The 25222-nt window shown below is 38.0% G+C and overlaps 1 protein-coding gene across 2 annotated transcripts in view; it reads right to left on the bottom strand.

The window, feature by feature from the left end:
• mrc2 (mannose receptor, C-type 2) overlaps positions 1–25222 on the bottom strand; it is a 101565-nt gene that overhangs the window by 30771 nt on the left and 45572 nt on the right. For both annotated transcript variants that reach the window (XM_061981888.2, XM_061981887.1), the window contains exons 8-12: positions 23983–24137; positions 23786–23890; positions 5703–5818; positions 5463–5611; positions 5172–5389 (exon numbers count right to left, since the gene is read on the bottom strand). In XM_061981888.2, coding sequence (XP_061837872.2) covers positions 5172–5389; positions 5463–5611; positions 5703–5818; positions 23786–23890; positions 23983–24137 — 743 coding nt within the window. The remainder of the gene's footprint in view (positions 1–5171; positions 5390–5462; positions 5612–5702; positions 5819–23785; positions 23891–23982; positions 24138–25222) is intronic.

Here is a 25222-nt window from a genome sequence, read left to right as displayed (position 1 = left end):
GTTATCACAAAAGAAATGTTGTATTATGAATGCTGTATTTCGAGGCCTAACAAGAGGAAGAATGCTCGTGAAACGCCACTGTGATTTCAACACGGACAGATGGCAGGATCTGCTCAACTCCCGGAGGAACTCTCTTTGGGGTGTTAAACGAACACTCTTTGAAGTAATTCACAAACTCTCTTCCAACTATTTGGTCAACGCTATTTACGACCCGCTGCCCTCTTGAAGTTGCTGTGGACAGGAGACGGGAGGGGTTATCCATTGTCCTCCAACACCTGCCCCAGCTGGATCCAGGAAGAGCCCAAGCCCGAGAAATCCTCTTCTTGGACTTCAAAGCGACCGAAAACAATGACTGTTTTACATACCTCCCCATTCCTGCTGTGACATATGTTGGTGCGTGAACATGGAACATCTGAATTAAAAGAGGAGACGAAAACCTTCTTCGTCAGAGCGTGCTAAGACACTGTAAGAGGTTACAGGTTGACGCATGTCTCTCCTCAATTGAGTCCAAATTGAATTCTGTCTCTGTTTGATTCTTTGCCTTTTGTCTTGTTTAATAGATGTCCTGTGTTTGAACGTGACAGTAAGTCATTGGTTATGTTAAAACATAGGCTATGTTATATTATTGTCCATGTTAAGTCATTTGTTATGCTAAATCATTGGTCATGGTAAGTGATTGGTTATGTTAAGTCATTGGTTATGTTAAGTCATTGGTCATGGTAAGTCATTGGTTATGTTAAGTCATTGGTCATGTTAAGTCATTGGTCATGTTAAGTCAATGGTCATGTTAAATCATTAGCCATGTTAGGTCATTGGTTATGTTAAGTCATTGGTCATGTTAAATCATTAGCCATGTTAGGTCATTGGTTATGTTAAGTCATTGGTCATGTTAAATCATTGGTTGTGTTAAGTCATTGGTCATGGTACGTCATTGGTTATGTTAAAACATAGGCCAGTGATCCTCAACAGGCGGACCGCGGTCCATGTCCGGACCCAGCGACGTGTCCGTCCGGACCCAGCACAAATTAAAGTAAAAAAAAAAAAAATAATAATAATATTTTTTTTTATAATTATAATTATTATAAAAATATATAATAATTGTATTTATCTTTGAGTTATTGCTAGCGCAAGTCAACGTTATTTGTTGTTTTTAGTCAAATATCTCCACGTTTCGTATACACTTCTCCGTGTCTCACTCACTCCGTCTCTCTCTCTCTCTCTCTCTCTCTCTCTCTCTCAGAGAGAGAGAGAGAGACGGAGTGAGAGCGAGAGAACGCCACTCTGATTGGTTGATTCCGGGGTATGGGTTGTCATCTCTATCACAACGACGCGCTGATAGGCTGTTACCACCTGGGTCATACACATGTGCACAGTGCATGGAACCTTTCGCTGCAGGCACACAGTTGTCTCGTATCGCTACTTTGCTAACTGTTCACTCGTCAGTCACTGAATGTGAATCAAATCACAATGGCATGCTCCAAGTTGGCTCAAGCTGGTAAAAGAAAGGTGGACAGGGAAAACCGACGTTTCAAGGAAGAATGGACAGAGCAATATGTTTTCATCCTACCTACTGCAAGTACCAGACCAATGTGTCTAATATGCAACAGTACTGTTGCTCTGGTGAAAAGTGAAAATCTGAAACATCACTATCTGAAAGAGCACCGCGAATTTGAAGAGACATTTCCTCATGATTCAGAGCTAAGAAAAAAAGAAATCACGAGGCTGAAAAAGTCATATGAAACATCAAGCAAGATTTTTGTTAAATCTATGACACAACAACAAATAGCAACAGAGTGCTCACTCAGAGTGGCATGGGTTTTGGGTAAACACAAGAAGCCATTCTCTGATGCAGAAATAATTAAAGAATGCTTGACTGAAGTGATGGGTGCCATGTTTGAAGGCAAAGAAAATGAGGAAATGACAGCTAAAATACTGCGATGAGGTGGCGACTTGTCCAGGGTGTACCCCGCCTTCCGCCCGATTGTAGCTGAGATAGGCTCCAGCGCCCCCCGCGACCCCAAAGGGAATAAGCGGTAGAAAATGGATGGATGGATGGATGGACAGCTAAAATAAATCAAATCCCACTCTCTGATGCCACAGCTACCAGACGTCTTGGCTTCAACCCCAAGAGCCCAATTCTCCCGTTGAGCAGCTGTGTTTTACACAATGGGGATGTACTGTACCATAATTATATTTGCACATGAATGAGATCTGTTGAGGTCATTTGTTTACCAGGGATAGGAGGGTTGTGTTTAAAAGTATTTATTTTTTGTTAAAACTGAAAGTTTTATTTAAGTTCTTATTTATTTTTGTTTCAAAGAAAATCTTTCATGTATTTTATTGGATATTTATTTTATTTTTGTTAATTTTAAGAAAATGTTAAACTACTACCTACCTCCTGCTACTATATAAGCTTGACCGATAATAAACGGACCCAGCCTGTTTCAAAAAAACATTTGTGGACCTTCAAGATTTGTACTTGAGGACCCCTGACATAGGCTATGTTATATCATTGTCCATGTTAAGTCATTTGTTATGCTAAATCATTAGTCATGTTAAGTCATTGTTATGTTTAATTATTGGTCATATTAAGTCATTGGTCATGGTAAGTCATTGGGCATGTTAAGTGATTGGTCAAGATAAGTCATTGGTCATGGTAAGTCATTGGTTGTGTTAAGTCATTGGTCATGGTAAGTCATTGGTCCTGTTAAGTCATTGGTCATGGTAAGTCACGGGTTATGTTAAGTCATTGGTTATGTTAAGTTATTGGTCCTGTTCAGTCAATGGTCATGTTAAATCATTAGCCATGTTAGGTCATTGGTCATGTTAAATCATTGGTTATGTTAAATCATTGGTCATGGTAAGTCATTGGTTATGTTAAGTGATTGGTCATGGTAAGTCATTGGTCATGGTAAGTCATTGGTTATGTTAAGTCATTGGTCATGTTAAGTCATTGGTCATGGTAAGTCATTGGTTATGTTAAGTCATCGGTCATGTTAAATCATTAGCCATATTAGGTCATTGGTTATGTTAAGTCATTGGTCATGTTAAATCATTGGTTATGTTAAGTCATTGGTCATGTTAAATCATTGGTTATGTTAAGTCATTGGTCATGGTACGTCATTGGTTATGTTAAAACATAGGCTATGTTATATCATTGTCCATGTTAAGTCATTTGTTATGCTAAATCATTAGTCATGTTAAGTCATTGTTATGTTTAATTATTGGTCATGTTAAGTCATTGGTCATGGTAAGTCATTGGTTATGTTAAGTCATTGGTCATGTTAAGTAATTGGTCATGTTAAGTCATTGGTTATGTTAAGTCATTGGTCATGTTAAGTCATTGGTCATGGCAAGTCATTGGTTATGTTAAGTCATTGGTCATGGTAAGTCATTGGTTATGTTAAAACATAGGCTATGTTATATCATTGTCCATGTTAAGTCATTTGTTATGCTAAATCATTAGTCATGTTAAGTCATTGTTATGTTTAATTATTGGTCATGTTAAGTCATTGGTCATGTTAAGTCAATGGTCATGTTAGACAATTGGTTATGTTAAGTCATTGGTCATTGTAAGTGTTGGAATAATTGTTTGTAAGTTATCACAAAAGAAATGTTGTATTATGAATGCTGTATTTCGAGGCCTAACAAGAGGAAGAATGCTCGTGAAACGCCACTGTGATTTCAACACGGACAGATGGCAGGATCTGCTCAACTCCCGGAGGAACTCTCTTTGGGGTGTTAAACGAACACTCTTTGAAGTAATTCACAAACTCTCTTCCAACTATTTGGTCAACGCTATTTACGACCCGCTGCCCTCTTGAAGTTGCTGTGGACAGGAGACGGGAGGGGTTATCCATTGTCCTCCAACACCTGCCCCAGCTGGATCCAGGAAGAGCCCAAGCCCGAGAAATCCTCTTCTTGGACTTCAAAGCGACCGAAAACAATGACTGTTTTACATACCTCCCCATTCCTGCTGTGACATATGTTGGTGCGTGAACATGGAACATCTGAATTAAAAGAGGAGACGAAAACCTTCTTCGTCAGAGCGTGCTAAGACACTGTAAGAGGTTACAGGTTGACGCATGTCTCTCCTCAATTGAGTCCAAATTGAATTCTGTCTCTGTTTGATTCTTTGCCTTTTGTCTTGTTTAATAGATGTCCTGTGTTTGAACGTGACAGTAAGTCATTGGTTATGTTAAAACATAGGCTATGTTATATTATTGTCCATGTTAAGTCATTTGTTATGCTAAATCATTGGTCATGTTAAGTCATTGTTATGTTTAGTCATTGGTTATGTTAAGTCATTGGTCATGTTAAGTCTTTAGTCATGTTAAGTCACTGGTTATGTTAAGTCATTGGTCATGTTAAGTCATAAGTCATGTTAAATCATTGGTTATGTTAAGTCATTGGTCATGTTGAATAATTGGTTATGTTAAGTCATTGGTCATGGTAAGTCATTGGTTATGTTAAAACATGGGCTATGTTATATTATTGTCCATGCTAAGTCATTTGTTATGCTAAATCATTGGTCATGTTAAGTCATTGTTATGTTTAGTCATTGGTTATATTAAGTCATTGGTCATGTCAAGTCATTGTTATGTTTAGTCATAGGTTATGTTAAGTCATTGGTCATGTTCAGTCAATGGTCATGTTAAGGCCTAATGACCTAACATGGCTAATGAAGCCATGTTAGGTCATTGGTCATGTTAAGTTAAGTTAAGGTACCACTGATAGTCTCACACACACACACACTAGGTGTGGTGAAATTACCCTCTGCATTTGACCCATCCCCTTGTTCCACCCCCTGGGAGGTGAGGGGAGCAGTGAGCAGCAGCGGTCTTTTTAATCCCCAATTCCAGCCCTTGATGTTGAGTGCCAAGCAGGGAGGTAATAGATCCAATTTTTATAGTCCTTGGTATGTCATTGGTTGTGTCAAAACATAGGCTATGTTATATTACTGTCCATGTTAAGTCATTGGTCATGTCAAATCATTGGTTATGTTAAGTCATTGGTCATGTCAAATCATTGGTTATGTTAAGGCCTTGGTCATGTTAAATCATTAGTCATTGGATATGTTAAGTCATTGGTCAGTTGACATATTAAACATGCTCACTTTCTAATATGAACAAGTCCTAAAGTCAACCATCAATCAAGTGCAGGTGTGTTACCTTGTAGCAGTACCGCAGGTTGCTGTTGCTCTTCCAGCCGTTAGGACAAGAGCCGCTCAGGCTGGGCGTGGGCTGCGGGGCGGGGGGCTCGGGGCTGACGGCGGCGTCCTTGTTCTGACGGCAAATGTACTTAGCCTTGGACGCCGTGCACTCTCTCACCTCCCACAGGCCGGTCGCCGAGCCGGTCGCCATGGTGACGCAGCCTCCTCGGCCACTGACTGAGAGGAGTGATGCGTGCGAGGCGTAAGATCCGAGAACTGCGACGCTCACGCGGACCTCAGCGGGACGTACCTGGCTGGTCTCGGTTCCAGTTGGTGTAGGACACTTTGTCCCCGCTCAGCCAGTGGAAGGAGGCGGGGCTGCCTTGCTCGTGAAGGCCGATCCAGAAGGAATCTCCGGTACGACCGAATACCAGACTGTTGGCGAAGGCCTGTTCAAACCTTCCGAGGGGATTAAAGACCCTTAAGTTGGGCGGACGGTGGGGACGACTCTTGCCAGGTCATCAGTTTTTGTCAACACACTTGCTGGTACCTGTTGGTGACGGTTAGGAGTGTGGCCTTGTTGTCCTCGCATGACTTCCTGGCCTCGGCAAAAGTTAGCAGATCCTCCGATACCCAGTAGCAAGATGGACTGTGCCACTTCCAGCCCTGGGGTAGGGAGGGGGAGGAGAACAGGAAGTAGAGGATTAAACTCACTTTCATAACAAACACTTCATTTAGAAAGAGTCTTGTAGAATCATAAGTAGAGATGGCCGATAAATGCGTTAAAATGTAATATCGGAAATTATCGGTATCGTTTTTTTATTATCGGTATCATTTTTTGTTTTATTTTTGTTTTTTTATTAAATCAACATAAAAAACACAAGATACACTTACAATTAGTGCACCAACCCAAAAAACCTCCCTCCCCCATTCACACTCATTCACACAAAAGGGTTGTTTCTTTCTGTTATTAATATTCTGGTTCCGGCATTATATATCAATATATATCAATACAGTCTGCAAGGGATACAGTCCGTAAGCACACATGATTGTGCGTGCTGCTGGTCCACTAATAGTACTAACCATTAACAATTAATTTGACTCATTTTCATTCATTACTAGTTTCTACGTAACTGTTTTTATATTGTTTTACTTTCTTTTTTAATCAAGAATATGTTTTTAATTTACTTATCTTATTTTATAATTATTTTTTAAAAAGTACCTTATCTTCACCATATCTGGTTGTCCAAATTAGGCATAATAATGTGTTAATTCCACGACTGCATATATCGGTTGATATCGGTAATTAAAGAGTTGGACAATATCGGAATATCGGATATCGGCAAAAAGTCCCTAATCATAAGCATGTGACAAATAACACCAAATAGAGAAGCTCCATCACACATCGATTAGAAGCATTTAAGTCCCATCTTAAAACTAATTTGTATACTCTAGCCTTTAAATAGACCCCCTTTTTAGACCAGTTGATCTGCCGTTTCTTTTCTGCCCCCCTCTCCCTTGTGGAAGGGGGGGGCACAGGTCTGGTGGCCATGGATGAAGTGCTGGCTGTCCAGAGTCGGGACCCGGGGTGGACCGCTCGCCTGTGCATCGGTCGGGGACCCGTCTCCGCTCGAGATGGTCTCCTGCTGGCCCCACTATGGACTGGACTCTCTCTATTATGTTAGATCCACTATGGATTGGACTTTCACAATGTTATGCTAGACCCACTCGACGTCCATTGCATCCGGTCTCCCCTAGAGGGCGTGGTCACCCACATCTGCAATCCTCTCCAAGGTTTCTCATAGTCATTCATATTGACATCCCACTGGGTTGTGAGTTTTTCCTTGCCCTTATGTGGGCTCTGAACCGAGGATGTCGTTGTGGCTTGTGCAGCCCTTTGAGACACTTGTGATTTAGGGCTATATAAATAAACATTGATTGATTGATTGATTGATTAAACTGAGTGGCTCTGGTGAAGTTTCTAATATTTTGCCTCCTTTTTTTTGCTATAAAACAGGGTTATTCAACTAAAGTGCTTTGGGGCCACGTTTCCAGAAAGCTAGGTACTGGGGGGCCCGGACAACTCCCTTCACTATTAATCTTATTTTGTGCAATCCGGAGAACCAGAGTCCTCTACAGTGGACATTTGATTTTAGTCTACCGGTATTTATTTTGTCGGAATTACAGGAGTGTTCTGTTGTTTTTAAGGACCTTCTGCAAAAATGTGAGTCTCACAAGTTTTTTTTTGCTTTTTTTAAACTGACCTCACAGGACAGGAATAGGATAGGCTTGACTTAATTTTTACCCACCATGAGGGAATTATGTGGTTGCAGTGTCGATACCAAAAGTCCACAAAAATAATGTAAAGAAAAAAAACACATGAAAACAAAAGGGAAACATTAAAAAACACAAAGAGCAAAAAATACATTAGAAGTGCACAGAGTTGATGCAAACAGCGCAATTTCTACATACAGCTACAAAAATACAATAAAACAGCAAAAAAATCCTTTGCAGTGCGCCACACCATCGTCTGCTGCATTTCTCTCCACGCAGACTCTGGTGTTGTTGAAGCTTTGAAAGTGGAATTCTTTCCCATTCTTGTTTTATGTAGAGCTTCAGTCGTTCAACAGTCCGGGGTCTCCGCTGTCGTATTTTACGCTTCATAATGCGCCACACATTTTCGATGGGAGACAGGTCTGGACTGCAGGCGGGCCAGGAAAGTACCCGCACTCTTTTTTTTACGAAGCCACGCTGTTGTAACACGTGCTGAATGTGGCTTGGCATTGTCTTGCTGAAATAAGCAGGGGCGTCCATGAAAAAGACGGCGCTTAGATGGCAGCATATGTTGTTCCAAAACCTGTATGTACCTTTCAGCATTAATGGTGTCTTCACAGATGTGTAAGTTACCCATGCCTTGGGCACTAATGCACCCCCATACCATCACAGATGCTGGCTTTTGAATTTTGCGTCGATAACAGTCTGGATGGTTCGCTTCCCCTTTGGTCCGGATGACACGATGTCGAATATTTCCAAAAACCATTTGAAATGTGGACTCGTCAGACCACAGAATACTTTTCCACTTTGCATGAGTCCATCTTAGATGATCTCGGGCCCAGAGAAGCCGGCGGCGTTTCTGGATGTTGTTGATAAATGGCTTTCGCTTTGCATAGTAGAGCTTTAACTTGCACTTACAGATGTAGCGACAAACTGTATTTAGTGACAGTGGTTTTCTGAAGTGTTCCTGAGCCCATGTGGTGATATCCTTTAGAGATTGATGTCGGTTTTTGATACAGTGCCGTCTGAGGGATCGAAGGTCACGGTCATTCAATGTTGGTTTCCGGCCATGCCGCTTACGTGGAGTGATTTCTTCAGATTCTCTGAATCTTTTGATGATATTACGGACCGTAGATGGTGAAATCCCTAAATTCCTTGCAATAGCTTGTTGAGAAATGTTGTTCTTAAACTGTTTGACTATTTGTTCACGCATTTGTTGACAAAGTGGTGACCCTCACCACATCCTTCTTTGTGAATGACTTAGCATTTCATGGAAGTTGCTTTTATACCCAATCATGGCACCCACCTGTTCCCAATTTGCCTGTTCACCTGTGGGATGTTCCAAATAAGTGTTTGAAGAGCATTCCTCAACTTTCTCAGTCTTTTTGTCCACTTGTGCCAGCTTTTTTGAAACATGTTGCAGACATCAAATTCCAAATGAGATATTATTTGCAAAAAATTAAGTATACCAGTTCGAACGTTAAGTATCTTCTCTTTGAAGTCTATTAAATTGAATATAGGTTGAAAAGGATTTGCAAATCATTGTATTCTGTTTTTATTTATGATTTACACAACGTGCCAACTTCACTGGTTTTTGTAGATGTTCATATCTGCTGTACAGATTTACTTTACAGAAGCGAAGTGTTGGATACTCCTCTTGCATTAATTGTATTTGACTTCATTAAATGTTTGGGTATCATTTTATTAAACACAACCAGTTTTCTTTTAACTAAAACAGAAATGTATCAAAGCTGTTTATCTATTTTATAGAGTAATGTAGCTAATCATAGAACCGGCATGAATTGAACCATGAATTGATTTACGTGGACCCCGACTTAAACAAGTTGAAAAACTTATTTGGGTGTTACCATTTAGTGGTCAATTGTACGGAATATGTACTGTACTGTGCAATCTACTAACAAAAGTTTCAATCAATCAAAAACACAATGGTATTAAAAATGTATTGATTTTGAATCGAGAATTGTTTTGAATCGAATCGTTACACCCAATCGTGTGGTGCCCAAAGATTCACCGCCCTAAAACATGGTCATATATATTATAGTGTTTTACTTTCAACGCTTAAATCTAAAAAAAAATCTCGTAGAAAAACAACAGTTTTTATGGCAAAAACACAAACTATGCAATATTAATGCATGCACAATATTTTTTGCAACAACATCCACACAACTCACAACATCGGTTTTATTACATAATATATAAGTTGTTGGCAGATCAAAGCAACTCTGCATCTAATATGAAAATATGGTACTGTATGGTACTCTGGCGGTGTCTAGTGGTTGAGCGCTCAAATTACACCTAATAGGATTTGCACGCATTTCAAAGAGAAATGATTGGGATTCATTTGATTTTAACGGAAACAAGCATTATAAAATAACATTTTAACAGTCTATTTTAAAATACAAAATATATAGGACTTTCTAACTTTTAAAAAGTACATTTTGGAGTCACTATGAACAATATAGCCAGATATCTATTGACTGAAAACTCTTGAAACAAAGATGTCAGATGTCTAAATTTTACTGTACTAATGTACACAATATTGCAAAAAGTATTTGGCCACCTGCCTTGACTCACATATCGACTTGAAGTGCCATCCCATTCCTAACCCATAGGGTTCAATATGATGTCGGTCCACCTTTTGCAGCTATTACAGCTTCAACTCTTCTGGGAAGGCTGTCCACAAGGTTGCGGAGTGTGTTTATAGGACTTTTCGACCATTCTTCCAAAAGCGCATTGGTGAGGTCACACACCGATGTTGGTCGAGAAGGCCTGGCTCTCAGTCTCCGTTCTAATTCATCCTATAGGTGTTCAGGTCAGGACTCTGTGCGGGCCAGTCAAGTTCATCCACACCAGACTCTGTCATCCATGTCTTTATGGATCTTGCTTTGTGCACTGGTGCACAGTCATGTTGGAAGAGGAAGGGGCCCGCTCCAAACTGTTCCCACAAGGTTGGGAGCATGGAATTGTCCAAAATATTTTGGCATCCTGGAGCATTCAAAGTTCTTTTCACTGGAACTAAGGGGCCAAGCCCAACTCCTGAAAAACAACCCCACACCATAAATCCTCCTCGGCACAATGCAGTCCGAAATCTACTGTTCTCCTGGCAACCTCCAAACCCAGACTTGTCCATCAGATTGCCAGATGGAAAAGCGTGATTCATCACTCCACAGAACATGTTTCCACTGCTCTAGAGTCCAGTGGCGGCATGCTTTACACCACTGCATCCGACGATCGATCCCTCAGGCTGTACTGCATCAACAAGCGACATCAGTGTGTAAAGGATATCACCACATGGGCTCAGGAACACTTCAGAAACCCACTGTCAGTAACTACAGTTGGTCGCTACATCTGTAAGTGCAAGTTAAAACTCTCCTATGCAAGGTGAAAACCGTTTATCAACAACATCCAGAAACGCCGTCGGCTTCGCTGGGCCTGAGCTCATCTAAGATGGACTGATAGTGGAAAAGTGTTCTGTGGTCTGACGAGTCCACATTTCAAATTGTTTTTGGAAACTGTGGACGTCGTGTCCTCCGGACCAACGAAGAAAAGAACCATGCGGATTGTTATAGGCGCAAAGTTGAAAAGCCAGCATCTGTGATGGTATGGGGGTGTATTAGTGCCCAAGACATGGGTAACTTACACATCTGTGAAGGCGCTTAATGCTGAAAGGTACATACAGGTTTTGGAGCAACATATGTTGCGATCCAAGCAACGTTACCATGGACGCCCCTGCTTATTTCAGCAAGACAATGCCAAGCCACGTGTTACATCAACGTGGCTTCATAGTAAAAGAGTGCGGGTACTAGACTGGCCTGCCTGTAGTCCAGACCTGTCTCCCATTGAAAATGTGTGGCGCATTATGAAGACTAAAATACCACAACAGAGACCCTGTTGAACAACTTAAGCTGTACATCAAGCAAGAATGGGAAAGAATTCCACCTGAGAATCTTAAAAAATATGTCTCCTCAGTTCCCAAACGTTTACTGAGTGTTGTTAAAAGAAAAGGCCATGTAACACAGTGGTAAACATGCCCTTTCCCAACTACTTTAGCACGTGTTGCAGCCATGAAATTCTAAGTTAATTATTATTTGCAAAAAAAAATAAAGTTTATGAGTTTGACCATCAAATATCTTGTCTTTGTAGTGCATTCAATTGAATATGGGTTGAAAAGGATTTGCAAATCATTGTATTTAGTTTATATTTACATCTAACACAATTTCCCAACTCATATGGAAACGGGGTTTGTAATACATTATTTTTCTATACAACTCTTATGCTGATCAGACTAGCTTGGATAATTGGTTTTGTGACCTTACAAAACTAGAATACCTTCAAAGAAAGAATGCGTGCAGACAAAAAAAAAACAGTTCTAAAAGTAGGAAAAGTAATGCAAAAATAAAAATAAAATCACAATGCATTGCAGCAAGAGTGCAGTCACGTCGGTCAACCGTCTTCCCGGAGGCGCCATAAAGCACAACACAAAAGAAGAACGTGTGGGTGTGCAGAAATAACTGGTGCTCCTGGCGCGGACGAGCACAGGCGCAGCAGGCGGCCAAAGACGAGAGGTCACCGGGGGTAAAGCTCTTCTTCTACACGCTGGTGTGAAGACGCCAAAACCTCCAGCTTTGTGCGCGACCACGTTTGGCATCTGGACGTAAAACCTCAAACGCTCCAGAGAGAGGCACGCATTCTTTCTCCCTCTCCCTGTATTCTTGCACTTCAGGCTGTCATAGTCACAGTGGAACATCCAACGTGGCCAAAATGTTCATTGAAAAATCGCAAATGCAGGCGAGTGCCAGGGGAAAACGCTTTTTGTTGCAATGACTCGACTGATGCATGAAACATGTCTAACATTAGAGGAAAAATATAATACAATCCGATATAACATATTCACACTTTTGACTAAGTTGTATTTTTGGTAAGATTTAGAAATGGCTGATGGGGCCTATATATCGCAATATACTATTTGGCATATAAAACGACTATAAAGGCTCTTATATGAAGGTTAATGTTAGAATAATTGTATCTAAGTTATCAAAAAACTTTGTGTTTCAATGAGTAGAAGACAAAAGCTGTCTTTGAACCTACCAAGAAGAAGGCTTGTAAAACTCCACTGTGTAGGATGGGAAGCAACATGAAGGTGTTCTGTTTCTTTCATGTGTTGTAATCCACAGAAAGATTTTGTCTTGACCCAAGAACTACAAAGCGGAGAGGAAGCAGGACCAGACTCCCCTCAAGGCGACCTCTTCTTTGAACTGTTTTACGACCTTTTCTTTGAACTGTTTGTGGCCAAAGGCAGCACCTGTTTACGACCCCCGTCCCTTAGAAACAGCTGTAGCCATGTAATCAGGGAAAGTCCAAATAGAAGAGGAGGCGTAAAATCTTTCGTCAGGAGCGTGATGGAGACTCTACAAGAGTGCAGCCCAGACGTCTCTCCTCAATTGAGCCAAATTTAATTCTGTCTCTGTTTAATTCCTTGCTTCTTGTCTTGTTTAATAGATGTCATCAGTGTTTGAACCTGACAGTTAATTTGTGTCTTTATTACGAAAGCTTTTTATTTAAAACTTAATTTATTAAGTACTGAATTTTTTGCGTTTGAATTTGGTGGACTTAATTTCTAATAATAATCAAATTATGCAATTTCATTGAAAAAAAAAAGTTAGCAAATGTAATGTTAGTCTGTTTAAAAATTCAGTGTAAAAAAATTTGGTGTGAAAAAATTCAGTGTAAAAAAAAAAATGTGTATAAAAATTCAGTGTAAAAAAATTTGGTGCTGAAAAATTCAGTGTCGAAAAATTTGCAGCTTCAAAAAGCAAGACTCACTTTCGGTAAATTAAGACTGAAGCAATTGATCCTATATCAGATCTCAATAGCATGTTTAGTTATTTGTATACCGGGCACGATTCACGTGAATTCCAAAGGTGTTATGTTATGGTGCCTAAGTAGTGAGTGACATCACCTGACGATCACTCCAGCAGCACTGAGAGTCGACTCAGCAAAACCACCTCAAGGTAATGTAACAATTTTAATTCCAACAAAGTTATTGACTCGAAATAAACGCTCCAACATAAGTTCAGCAAGGCTCCACTTTTCCAAAAACGCGCTAGTTTGATGCTAAAATACATTGGCTTTCCTATTGACATGTTATTGATTAGTATTAGCGATTTTACATGGCGATTTCAATACCTCCAAATTGAAATATGAAAACTACAAATACGATGCAGATTAAAATTAAACAGCTGGTGTGTAGTAAGTACAATACTTACAGTATTAACACTTTTTAGGGTGCAACAAAAGATAGATGCAGCAAAGACTGAACCGACTAGCCAACACACTGCCATCTAAGGTCTTGGATTTGCAACTTAATATCATACTTGCAAATGAGACGTGATGACAAAACCAGATATATAAACTGGACGGCAGTTATCATATTCATCTCATTTTTAAATTGCTGCAATAAAAAAATATATATTTTATTATAAAAAACTATTGATATTTAATAACACACAAAAGTACCAAAAATTGGTACCATTGATTGATCGATTCCCAGGTTACTGGGAATTGGTACAGTATCATTTCAAAAGTGTTGGGACTAACGCATTACAAAGTAACGCGTTACTGTAACGCCGTTAGTTTCGGCGGTAACTAGTAATCTAACGCGTTATTTTTTATATTCAGTAACTCAGTTACCGTTACTACACGATGCGCTACTGCGTTATTTTACGTTATTTTTTATGTAGTATTGGCTAGAAACAGAAGATCTGAGTGTGTTTTATTGCAGCGCTGCGGTGTCGTCCTTCTGTGTCACAAGGAAAAGAAGAGGCATGCAGAGAAGAGGCGTGCTTTGTGTGAGTGGGGGCGGGAGTGCTCCCAGACTGTAGTTGAGGGGCCAAGAGGAGATGTTCCTCCAGGGCCTATGTACTTCGGGGCTAACAACCTTCACTTTACCCGGAAGTGGGTCTTTACAGCTGAGGGTGAATGACAAGGCCGGCGGTTTGTTGCAACTTTGTGACTTTATTGGACGCAGCCATCCACCAAGCTAGAGCACCTGCACGCACTCACTGTCGCCGGTCCCTCACCTCTCTCGCCCACTCACCTCACATGCTGTCATATCTTAAAGGGCCACACACACACACACATACGCTACTCTCATAACAACTAACAAGACATTGTGGCGAAGACAGAAGTCTAGTTTCTTAACATGGAGACATTCTCAATACTTTTCTTTTGTCGAGCACAAAGAAAATAACATTTTAGTTAAACGTAAGTTGTGTCTTGGATCAAAGATCCTATCTACTAAAAGTTAAAGTTAAAGTGCCATTATGTTGCAGCTATTTAAAAACGTTTTGTCAATTTGTTCTGGCCTGAAATAAATTGGCCCTTTGAAACATATCTTTGTCTATGTGTGTTGACCACATTGCTTTCTGCGTTCAGTGATGCAAATGCATGTCAAGTTGATCAACAGATTGTATTATTCTCCAGTGCAATAACAGTACTGAAATTACGGCTAAAAGGGCATTGATGGGAGCCTTAAAAAAAAGGGGGGGAAAAAAGAAGTAACTAAATAGTTACTTTTCACAGTAACGCATTACTTTTTGGTGTAAGTAACTGAGTAAGTAGCTGAGTTACTTTTTAAATAAAGTAACTAGTAACTGTAACTAGTTACTGGTTTTCAGTAACTAACCCAACACTACATTTCAAATGTGAACGGTACCCATCCCTAATCATAATACATATTTTATATTAAGATTAGCCTGAAATTGTCCAACTACTTCTTACTTTAGGGCTAAAAAGGTCTTTCAAAATCTTTTTTTTTTTTTTACATAAGAAATGTATTTTCCAGACGCCATCGATCCAACTCACTGGCTCACGTTTCCCTCAACACGGACCTTGAAAAGTCATCAACTTTTTAACTAAACAGTAAGATTCCATGCAGTATTGAGCAATTGTGACAGCAGCTCACCTCGATATTTCATAACGTTTTTACACAATTGATATATATATATTATATATATGACCCAAAATGATGTCATATAATGTTAAAAACACGTTTTAAGTATGTTTTTGTTTTTTTATTCCACGCTTACAGTAAATCTTTAGCTCAAATGTAGGTTTAACTGTCAATATAAAGTATTTTCATGCCCTTTTTGTCAAAGACAACCCTGTTTTAATGGCCTGAACACAAAAAAAAATCAAAGTGGGGTATTGAATCTGAAGTAATTCAAGCTTTGAATAGGTCAATAATGTATAACAATATTGATTTTGATTCATTAATATTTTTTTGAGCAATGACAGTTCTTAAAAAAAAAAACACTTAAATTTGTGGGGATCCAAAAGGGCTTAAAAATAAGGGTTAAAAATAATTTTTTGTTTTACTTTCAAGACTTAAATCTCTCGATCAACTTAAGACCTATCCGTTGATTGTAGGTTTTTATTATCTATTGATGTTTTTTTTGTTTCTTTTGTCAAAGAAAGCTTTGTTTTTTTATACGGCAAACACACAATTTGAATTATTTTCTTCAAAAAATGTTTCATTTCATTTTTCATTTTCATTTGTATTTATATCCTTCATTGATGTGCATTTTTGATCAATAGACAATTAAACTTTAGCAACTAAACACATATGCTTGGGAAGGAACAGGATGAAGAAAATCTGATATTTAATGCCCCCTTCAAAATAATAAGTAGTCTTACTTAATGGATAGCCCAGATTCACAAGCATACAAACCAAACAAATGCATCCAAATATAATGAAAACAAAAAAAAAAACACAACAACAAAAAACAAGTGCAAAACTTCATGTTAAAGAGGAATATTTGATGTGAAGTAATTGGAGCCTTAAATAGGTAATTATTTCACAAAGCCATTGATTTTAATTCATTATTAATTTTTGAACATTGACAGTTTTAAATAAAAAACAAAATCCCTCTAAAAATCTTGGGGATCCAAAATAGTCCCACTCATACACTTGTTAAAAATAAGTCATACACTTTTTTTTTGTACTTTCAACACTTAAATCTCTAAACTAACTTCAAATCAATCTGTCAATTATACATTTTTATTATCTTTTTTATTTGTTTGTTTTCTGCCCTTTTTGTCAAAGAAAACTTAGTCTTGTATACAGCAAAAACACAAAATATGCGATATTTCCCCCCAAAAATATTACAAACTGAAATATTTGGAGTCTTAAATACATCAGTAATTAATAACAACATTACCTTTTAATTCATTATTATTTTTTGACCAATGCCAGTTTTTAAAAATAAATCCCACTAAAATTATCAGGGATCCAAAAAGGTCCCACTCATAAACAAAAGTGTTAAAAAATAAGTCATACATATTTATTTTTTTACTTTCAATATTTCAATCTCTGTAGCGACTTCAGGTCTACCCATCGATTATAAGTTGTTAGGTTTTTTTAAGTTTTTTTTTTGTATGTTTGTTTTATGCTGTTTTTGTCAAAGAAAACGTAGTCTTGCGTACGGCAAAAACACAAAATATGCAATATTATCCCCCAAAAATATTACAAAGTGGAATATTTGATGTGAAGTAATTGGAGTCTTAAATAGGTCAGTAATTCATAACAACATAACATTTTAATGCATTATTATTTTTTGACCAATGACAGTTTTTAAAAATAAATCCCACTAAAATTCTCAGGGATCCAAGAAGGCCCCACTCATAAACATATTAAAAATAAGACATACATATATTTTTTTTTACTTTCAATACTTCAATCTCTGGATTGACTTAAGATCTACCCATCAAGTATAAGGTTTTTTGGTTGTTGTTTTTTTTAAGTGTTTTTTAAAATTTGTTTTTATGCTGTTTTTGTCAAAGAAAACTTTGTTTTTATATGGCAAAAACACAAAATATGCACTATTTCCCACACAAAATATTACAAAGTGGAATATTTGATGTGAAGTAATTTGAGTCTTAAATAGGTCAGTAATTCATAACATAGAATTTTAATTCATTATTATTTTTTGACCAAGGACAGTTTTTAAAAAATAAATCCCACTAAAATTCTCAGGGATCCAAAAAGGCCCCACTCGTGTTAAAAAATAAGTCGACATATTTTTTTTTTTTTTTTTACTTTCAATACTTCAATCTCTGGGTCGACTTCAGATCTATCTGTCGATTGTAAGTTTTTATCATCTATTGATGTTTTGTTTGTTTCTTTTGTCAAAGAAAACTTAGTTTTTTATATAGCAAACACATAAAGTTTGAATTATTTTCCTCAAAAAATGTTAAAGTGGAATATTTGATGTGAAGTACCGTATTTTTCGGAGTATAAGTCGCTCCGGAGTATAAGATGCACCGGCCGAAAATGCATAATAAAGAAGGAAAAAAACATATATAAGTCGCACTGGAGTATAAGTCGCATTTTTTGGGGAAATGTATTTGATAAAACCCAACACCAAGAATAGACATTTGAAAGGCAATTTAAAATAAATAAAGAATAGTGAACAACAGGCTGAATAAGTGTACATTATATGAAGCATAAATAACCAACTGAGAACGTGCCTGGTATGTTAACGTAACATATTATGGTAAGAGTCATTCAAATAACTATAACATATAGAACATGCTATACGTTTACCAAACACTCTGTCACTCCTAATCGCTAAATCCCATGAAATCTTATACGTCTAGTCTCTTACGTGAATGAGCTAAATAATATTATTTGATATTTTACGGTAATGTGTTAATTTCACACATAAGTCACTCCTGAGTATAAGTCGCACCCCCGGCCAAACTATGAAAAAAACTGCGACTTATAGTCCGAAAAATACGGTAATTGGAACCTTAAATAGGTAATTATTTCACAACGCCATTGATTTTAATTCATTATTATTTTTTTAACAATGACAGTTAAAAAAAAAAATCCCACTAAAATTCTTGGGGATCCAAAATAGCCCCACTCATAAACGTTTAAAAAAAATAAGTCATACATATATGTTTTTTTTAAATTAAAATCTACCCATCGATTATAAGTTTTTTGTTTGTTTTTTTAACTTTTTTTTTTTAATTGTTTGTTTTATGCAGTTTTTGTCAAAGAAAACTTTGTTTTTAGATGGCAAAAACACAAAATATGCACTATTTCCCCCCAAAAAACATTCCAAAGTGGAATATTTGATGTGAAGTAATTGGAACCTTAAATAGGTAATTATTTCACAACGCCATTGATTTTAATTCACTATTATTTATTGAACAATGACAGTTTAAAAAAAAAATCCCACTAAAAATCTTGGAGATCCAAAATAGTACCACTCATAAACGTTTAAAAAAAAAAGTTATACATATTGTTTTTTTTACTTAAAATCTATCCATCGATTATAGGTTTTTTGTTTGTTTTTTTTAACTTTTTTTTCATCGGTTTGTTTTATGCAGTTTTTGTCAAAGAAAACTTTGTTTTTTGATTGGCAAAAACACGAAATATGCAATATTTCCCACAGAAAAACATTCCAAAGTGGAATATTTTTGACAGATTTCTTAAATAGGTAATTATTTCACAATGCCATTGATTATTTTTTTAACAATGACAATTAAAAAAAAAAAATTCTTGGGGATCCAAAATAGTCCCACTCATAAACGTTTAAAGAAAATAAGTCATACATATTTTTTTTTACTTAAAATCTACCCATCGATTATAAGTTTTTTGTTTGTTTTTTTAATTATTTTTTTTAATTTGTTTGTTTTATGCAGTTTTTGTCAAAGAAAACTTTGTTTTTAGATGGCTAAAAAAACACGAAATATGCAAAATTTCCCCCAAAAAAACATTCCAAAGTGGAATATTTGATGTGAAGTAATTGGAACTTTAAATAGGTAATTATTTCACAACGCCATTGATTTTAATTCATTATTATTTATTGAACAATGACAGTTAAAAAAAATAAAATCCCACTAAAATTCTTGGGGATCCAAAATAGCCCCACTCATAAACGTTTAAAAAAAATAAGTCATAAATATTTTTTTTTACTTAAAATCTACCCATCGATTATAAGTTTTTTGTTTGTTTTTTTTAACTTTTTTTTCATTTGTTTGTTTTATGCAGTTTTTGTCAAGAAAAACTTTGTTTTTAGATGGCAAAAACACGAAATATGCAATATTTCCCACAGAAAAACATTCCAAAGTGGAATATTTGACAGATTTCTAAAATAGGTAATTATTTCACAACGCCATTGATTTTAATTCATTATTATTTTTTTAACAATGAGAGTTAAAAAAAAAAAAAATCCCACTAAAATTCTTGGGGATCCAAAATAGTCCCACTCATAAACATTTAAAAAAAATAAGTCATACATATTTTTTTTTACTTAAAATTTACCCATCGATTATAAGTTTTTTGTTTGTTTTTTTAACTTTTTTTTTTTTATTTGTTTGTTTTATGCAGTTTTTGTCAAAGAAAACTTTGTTTTTAGATGGCAAAAACACGAAATATGCAATATTTCCCCCAAAAAAACATTCCAAAGTGGAATATTTGATGTGAAGTAATTGAAACCTTAAATAGGTAATTATTTCACAACGCCATTGATTTTAATTCATTATTATTTATTGAACAATGACAGTTTAAAAAAATAAAATCCCACTAAAATGATTGGGGATCCAAAATAGTCCCACTCAAACGTTTTTAAAAAAATAAGTCTTTTTTTTTTTTTTTTTTTTTACTTTCAATACTTCAATCTCTGGATCGACTTAAAATCTACCCATCGATTATAAGTTTTTTTGTTAGTTTTTTTAAGTTGTTTTTTTTATTTGTTTGTTTTATGCAGTCCCAGGGATCCCCCGGGAAGAGCTGGACGAAGTGGCTGGGGAGAGGGAAGTCTGGGCTTCCCTGCTTAGGCTGCTGCCCCCGCGACCCGACCTCAGATAAGCGGAAGAAGATGGATGGATGGATGGACAGTTTTATGCAGTTTTTGTCAAAGAAAACTTTGTTTTTAGATGGCAAAAACACGAAATATGCAATATTTCCCCCAAAAAAACATTCCAATGTGGAATATTATTGACAGATTTCTAATTTTAATAGTGTTTTTAAAATTAAAAAATTTGCTCCGGGCCGCTCTTTGGACAGCCCCGATCGAGGGGATGTTGTCGGCCAAAACATGTGTTTGGGAAGTAAAGGTGGCGCCGCGTGAGGTTGTTAGCTTAGCGACGCTTGTTGTTCCACATGTTGCACCAAAGCGAGCTCAGCTGGAGACAAACTGGGCCGTGGTCACATGATGCCCGCTTGTAAGCAAAAGAGAAACCCTTCAGATGCAACAACTGACATTCGGTACACGCTTGCGGAGAGCCAGTGATTTACGACCTCGCCATGTCACGCGTTTCCGAGAAATCCAGAGGAGTTTGACTTGATTATTTTTGGGCAGTCAAGTGGGCTACGACAGTCCACATGTGCCGCTGATTATGGGATGTTAAATCAAAGCCAGATGTGAGGTGAATTCCCCAGATGGGATTTGTCTCGCAGAGTGGGGTAAAGGCAGCGTGTCTCCATGCTGACTATTCACATACTGGCCTAATTCACTCTTTAAACACTGGATAGGATAGTTTGGGGGGTGGGGGGTTCAAAGATGAACGAACAGCTGGAACACTGAATAATAATCCAGCTCCCAACGGGCCTGTGGACCGTCAGTAGCAGCACGCAGCAATAAAAGAGTGAATTCTGCCTCCACAGACTCAAAGCGACGTCAAACAAAACGCACGTCCTCACGAAAACACGCAGGCGGCCGGGGCGCCGTGACGCAGGAGGCCGTCACGGCCAATCAGAAGGCTCAACAAAGCCCTTTTTATGGGGAAAGGCAACTTGACAACAACCGCAAACTGATCCACATAATAGTGTGGAACATCACACGGTTAATATCGCATTAATGATGTAATCGAATCAGATTGGGTACAAGGATTGATAACCAATCAGAAGCCTGAAGAAAGTCAGTTTGGAAATGACGCAATAACAAGAATGATTTTGTTTTTACTTTAATAAGCCTTTCCAAAATATCTGATTATTATTATTATTGTTATTATTATTAGAGATGTCCGATAATGGCTTTTTTTGCCGATATCCGATATTGTCCAACTCTTAATTACCGATTCCGATATCAACCGATACCGATATATACAGTCGGGGAATTAACACATTATTATGCCTAATTTTGTTGTGATGCCCCGCTGGATGCATTAAACAATGTAACAAGGTTTTCCAAAATAAATCAACTCAAGTTATGGAAAAAAATGCCAACATGGCACTGCCATATTTTTTTTATTTTTTTAACATGCCTCAAAACAGCAGCTTGGAATTTGAGACGTGCTCTCCCTGAGAGAGCATGAGGAGGTTGAGGTGGGCGGGGTTGGGGGAGGCGGGGGTGTATATTGTAGCGTCCCGGAAGAGTTAGTGCTGCAAGGGGTTCTGGGTATTTGTTCTGTTGTGTTTATGTTGTGTTACGGTGCGGATGTTCTCCCGAAATGTGTTTGTCATTCTTGTTTGGTGTGGGTTCACAGTGTGGCGCATATTTGTAACAGTGTTAAAGTTGTTTATACGGCCACCCTCAGTCTGACCTGTATGGCTGATGACCAAGTATGCTTTGCATTCACTCGTGTGTGTGAAAAGCCGTAGATATTATGTGACTGGGCCGGCATGCGAAGGAAGTGCCTTTAATGGTTTATTGGCGCTCTGTACTTCTCCCTACGTCCGTGTACACAGCGGCGTTTTTAAAAGTCATAAATTTTACTTTTTGAAAGCTATACCGATAATTTTGAAACCGATACCGATAATTTCTGATATTACATTTTAAAGCATTTATCGGCCGATAATATCGGCAGTCCGATATTATCAGACATCCCTAATTATTATTCATTAATTTAATTATTTCATCAGAAGCTTTCTTTCCTGATTGGCTGGGAGAGGTCACATGGGTCTACAAAACCCAAAACCAGTGAAGTTGGCACGTTGTGTAAATCGCAAATAGTGGGGGGGGGGGGGTGTTTGGGGGCGGGGGTGTGGTTGTGGGCGTGGTTAAGAGGGGAGGAGTATATTGACAGCTAGAATTCACCAAGTCAAGTATTTCATACATACCGTATTTTCCGCATTATAAGGCGCACCTTCAATGAATGGCCTATTTTAAAACTGTGTTCATATATAAGGCGCACCGCATTATAAGGCGCATATAATAGAAGCTACAGTAGAGGCTGGGGTTATGTTATACATCCCGTAGTTGCGAGACCTGTTGTGGCTCAATATTGGTCCATATATAAAGCGCACCGGATTATAAGGCGCACTGTCAGCTTTTGAGAAAATTGGGAGGTTTTTCCGTGCACCTTATAGTGCGGAAAATACGGTATATATATATATATATATATATATATATATATACACATCCTGAAAATATGGTAACAAAACTGTGTTTAGATAACTGATACTTCAAACTTGCATAAATAAATCTTAAGGAATATAACATAACTTGGCTTCTGAGAGCTTCAAAATGTAATAAATAAAATGCTAAAGTTGTTGATAAACAAGCAATTATTTTAATAATTAAATATGGTCATTTTAAATGAATTATTATGATCATTTTAAATTAATTATTTCAAATATGTTTATTTTAATGTATAATTCTAAGGCTGGACGTAATAAGTGTCAGAAAAAATACAAATAAAATACAATTAATTTTGATGTTTTTAGCTAAATATAGTAAAAATGTATTTAGTTTATTTTAATTGTAATTAATAAATATATGTATTTTTAGGTAAGATAAACATAATAACACAATTTATCTCTAGTCTGGATGATTTACTTCTTGTCACCCTGCTGTCCTCGTGAAAAAAGGCTGTCCTCACTCAGGTCCGCATGGAGCTGGAGGGGGCGTGGCCTCCAGCTCCGGCTGAAAATCGGGAGATTTTCGGGAGAATATTTGTCCCGGGAGGTTTTCGGGAGAGCCGCTGAATTTCGGGAGTCTCCCGGAAAATTCGGGAGGGTTGGCAGTATGGTGATGGGTCAAATGCAGAGAATAATTTCGCCACACCTCGTGTGTGTGTGTGTGTGACAATCATTGGTACTTTAACTTTAACTTTACTTCTAAAAGATCATTGTTTCCTTTTCTATCTTCTTTTTTGTTTCCTTTCGACTCAATCGTAGTGTAACGCAGCGTCACCTACTGGAACATAACGCAGCGTCCTGCAGCTTAAATACAATTTTTATCAGAACCTTTGTTTCCTCATTGGCTGGGACGAATCACATGCTTCTTTATATTGAAGCACGAGATCTGTTATGACATAATTTAGGTCAAAAGGTTAAAGTTTATAAAAAAAAAATAATAAAAAAATAAAAATAAAAAGGTACATTACTTGTTTGCAATCTTGCAGTCGAGGTTTGCCGTCACTCTTCGTGGCGGCCTTCTTGCAGATGGCGGGCAGCGTTATGTTACATGGGCTGTCATCCCAGCGACCCGACTAGCAGAAGACACACGCAAACAATTGTTACATACGCGCACACACACACAGGGGAGTGTGTTGGTGGGGGCGAGGGGTCAAGGGTCACTCACAACTCCCCACATGGAGACACAGTCCTCCTGGGTGTTGCGGAAGTTGTTGGGTTCAAAGGGGTGCCAGTGGGTGAAGATGACAGGCGTGTGGTCGCTCCACTGGAAGTCCATCTGCATGGCCGTGTCGTGGAGGCCGATCCACAGCTGCTCCGTGTCTGACGGGGGGGGGACGCAAATGTGGATGTGTCGGTTTGGAACAGACACAAACATGTACACACAAACACACAAGAGCAGAGAGAAGAAGGTGCTCAGAGGGGAATGTCAAGGGTGTATTTGGAGGGAGAAAGGACGAGAAATTTGGGATGTGCTAAACATGGTTACCGCAGCAACCGCAGCTTGGAGCGTCTGCGTGGGACCGACATTCCAAAGTGACACTTACACAACTACACACGTCTCTAATGTCGCTCTAATGGGCAACACAACCATTTGTGTTACCGTAAATGTTCCAAATATACCAGGGCCTAAAAAAAGATACTGTGTTTATTTGGTAGATGTGAAAATTATTATGTACAGTACATGACCAGTGTTTTTTGTTTTTTTTACTTTGAAAATCATTTGGAGTGCATGAGAAAGTGGCCGGTGAAAACGAATCTCTCTAAGACAGGGGTGCCCAAAGCGTGGCACGGGGGTCATTTGCGGCCCGCAGCTCGTTTTTTTTTGGTTGGCCAGCGACACATTCTTCAGACAAAATAAACATGCTTTGGTTTGAAAAACAAAGAAAAACACAAAATAGCCAAACAATGCAGGTTTTGCGAGCGGTGCGCGCTCCAGCGAAGGAAATCAGTTTTTTGGCAGGCAATCACATTGGCAAATTGTGAGTTCAAATATTTTATTTCTTTATTTTTTTCATGTTTCATTTGTTTTATACAATTATTTTAATGTTGACAGTACCACGTAAGATATGTTTTAATGGCTGAAGCGGGTTTATTGAATGCTAAATGCGCTGAAAAATAGACCCTTTTGTACACTGTTGAGGGGTTCCAATACACAGTAAGTGTGTTTCTGTATAGTATCTCCAGCCGTGTCCATGTGGTGACACAAATTATGGTATTTTGAGAGGTGAAGCCGGACTAAGTAGGACATCACTGAAGGCCTAGGTGAGAACCGCACGGCCCGCCCCTGGTGGAACGGTTCGAATCGGTTTAAAAATGTGGGAATTGCATGGAGTCCTTTTTTGCTGTATGTCAACTCTCTTGACCTATGCCCAGACGCAGATGAGGAATAATCTCCCTTTTATTTA

The sequence above is a fragment of the Nerophis lumbriciformis genome, linkage group LG24, assembly GCF_033978685.3.
Source record: "Nerophis lumbriciformis linkage group LG24, RoL_Nlum_v2.1, whole genome shotgun sequence".
In the NCBI taxonomy this organism is placed as follows: domain Eukaryota; kingdom Metazoa; phylum Chordata; class Actinopteri; order Syngnathiformes; family Syngnathidae; genus Nerophis; species Nerophis lumbriciformis.
The sequence above is the reverse complement of the archived record's forward strand: the minus strand, read 5'-3'. Positions and strand labels throughout refer to the sequence as shown.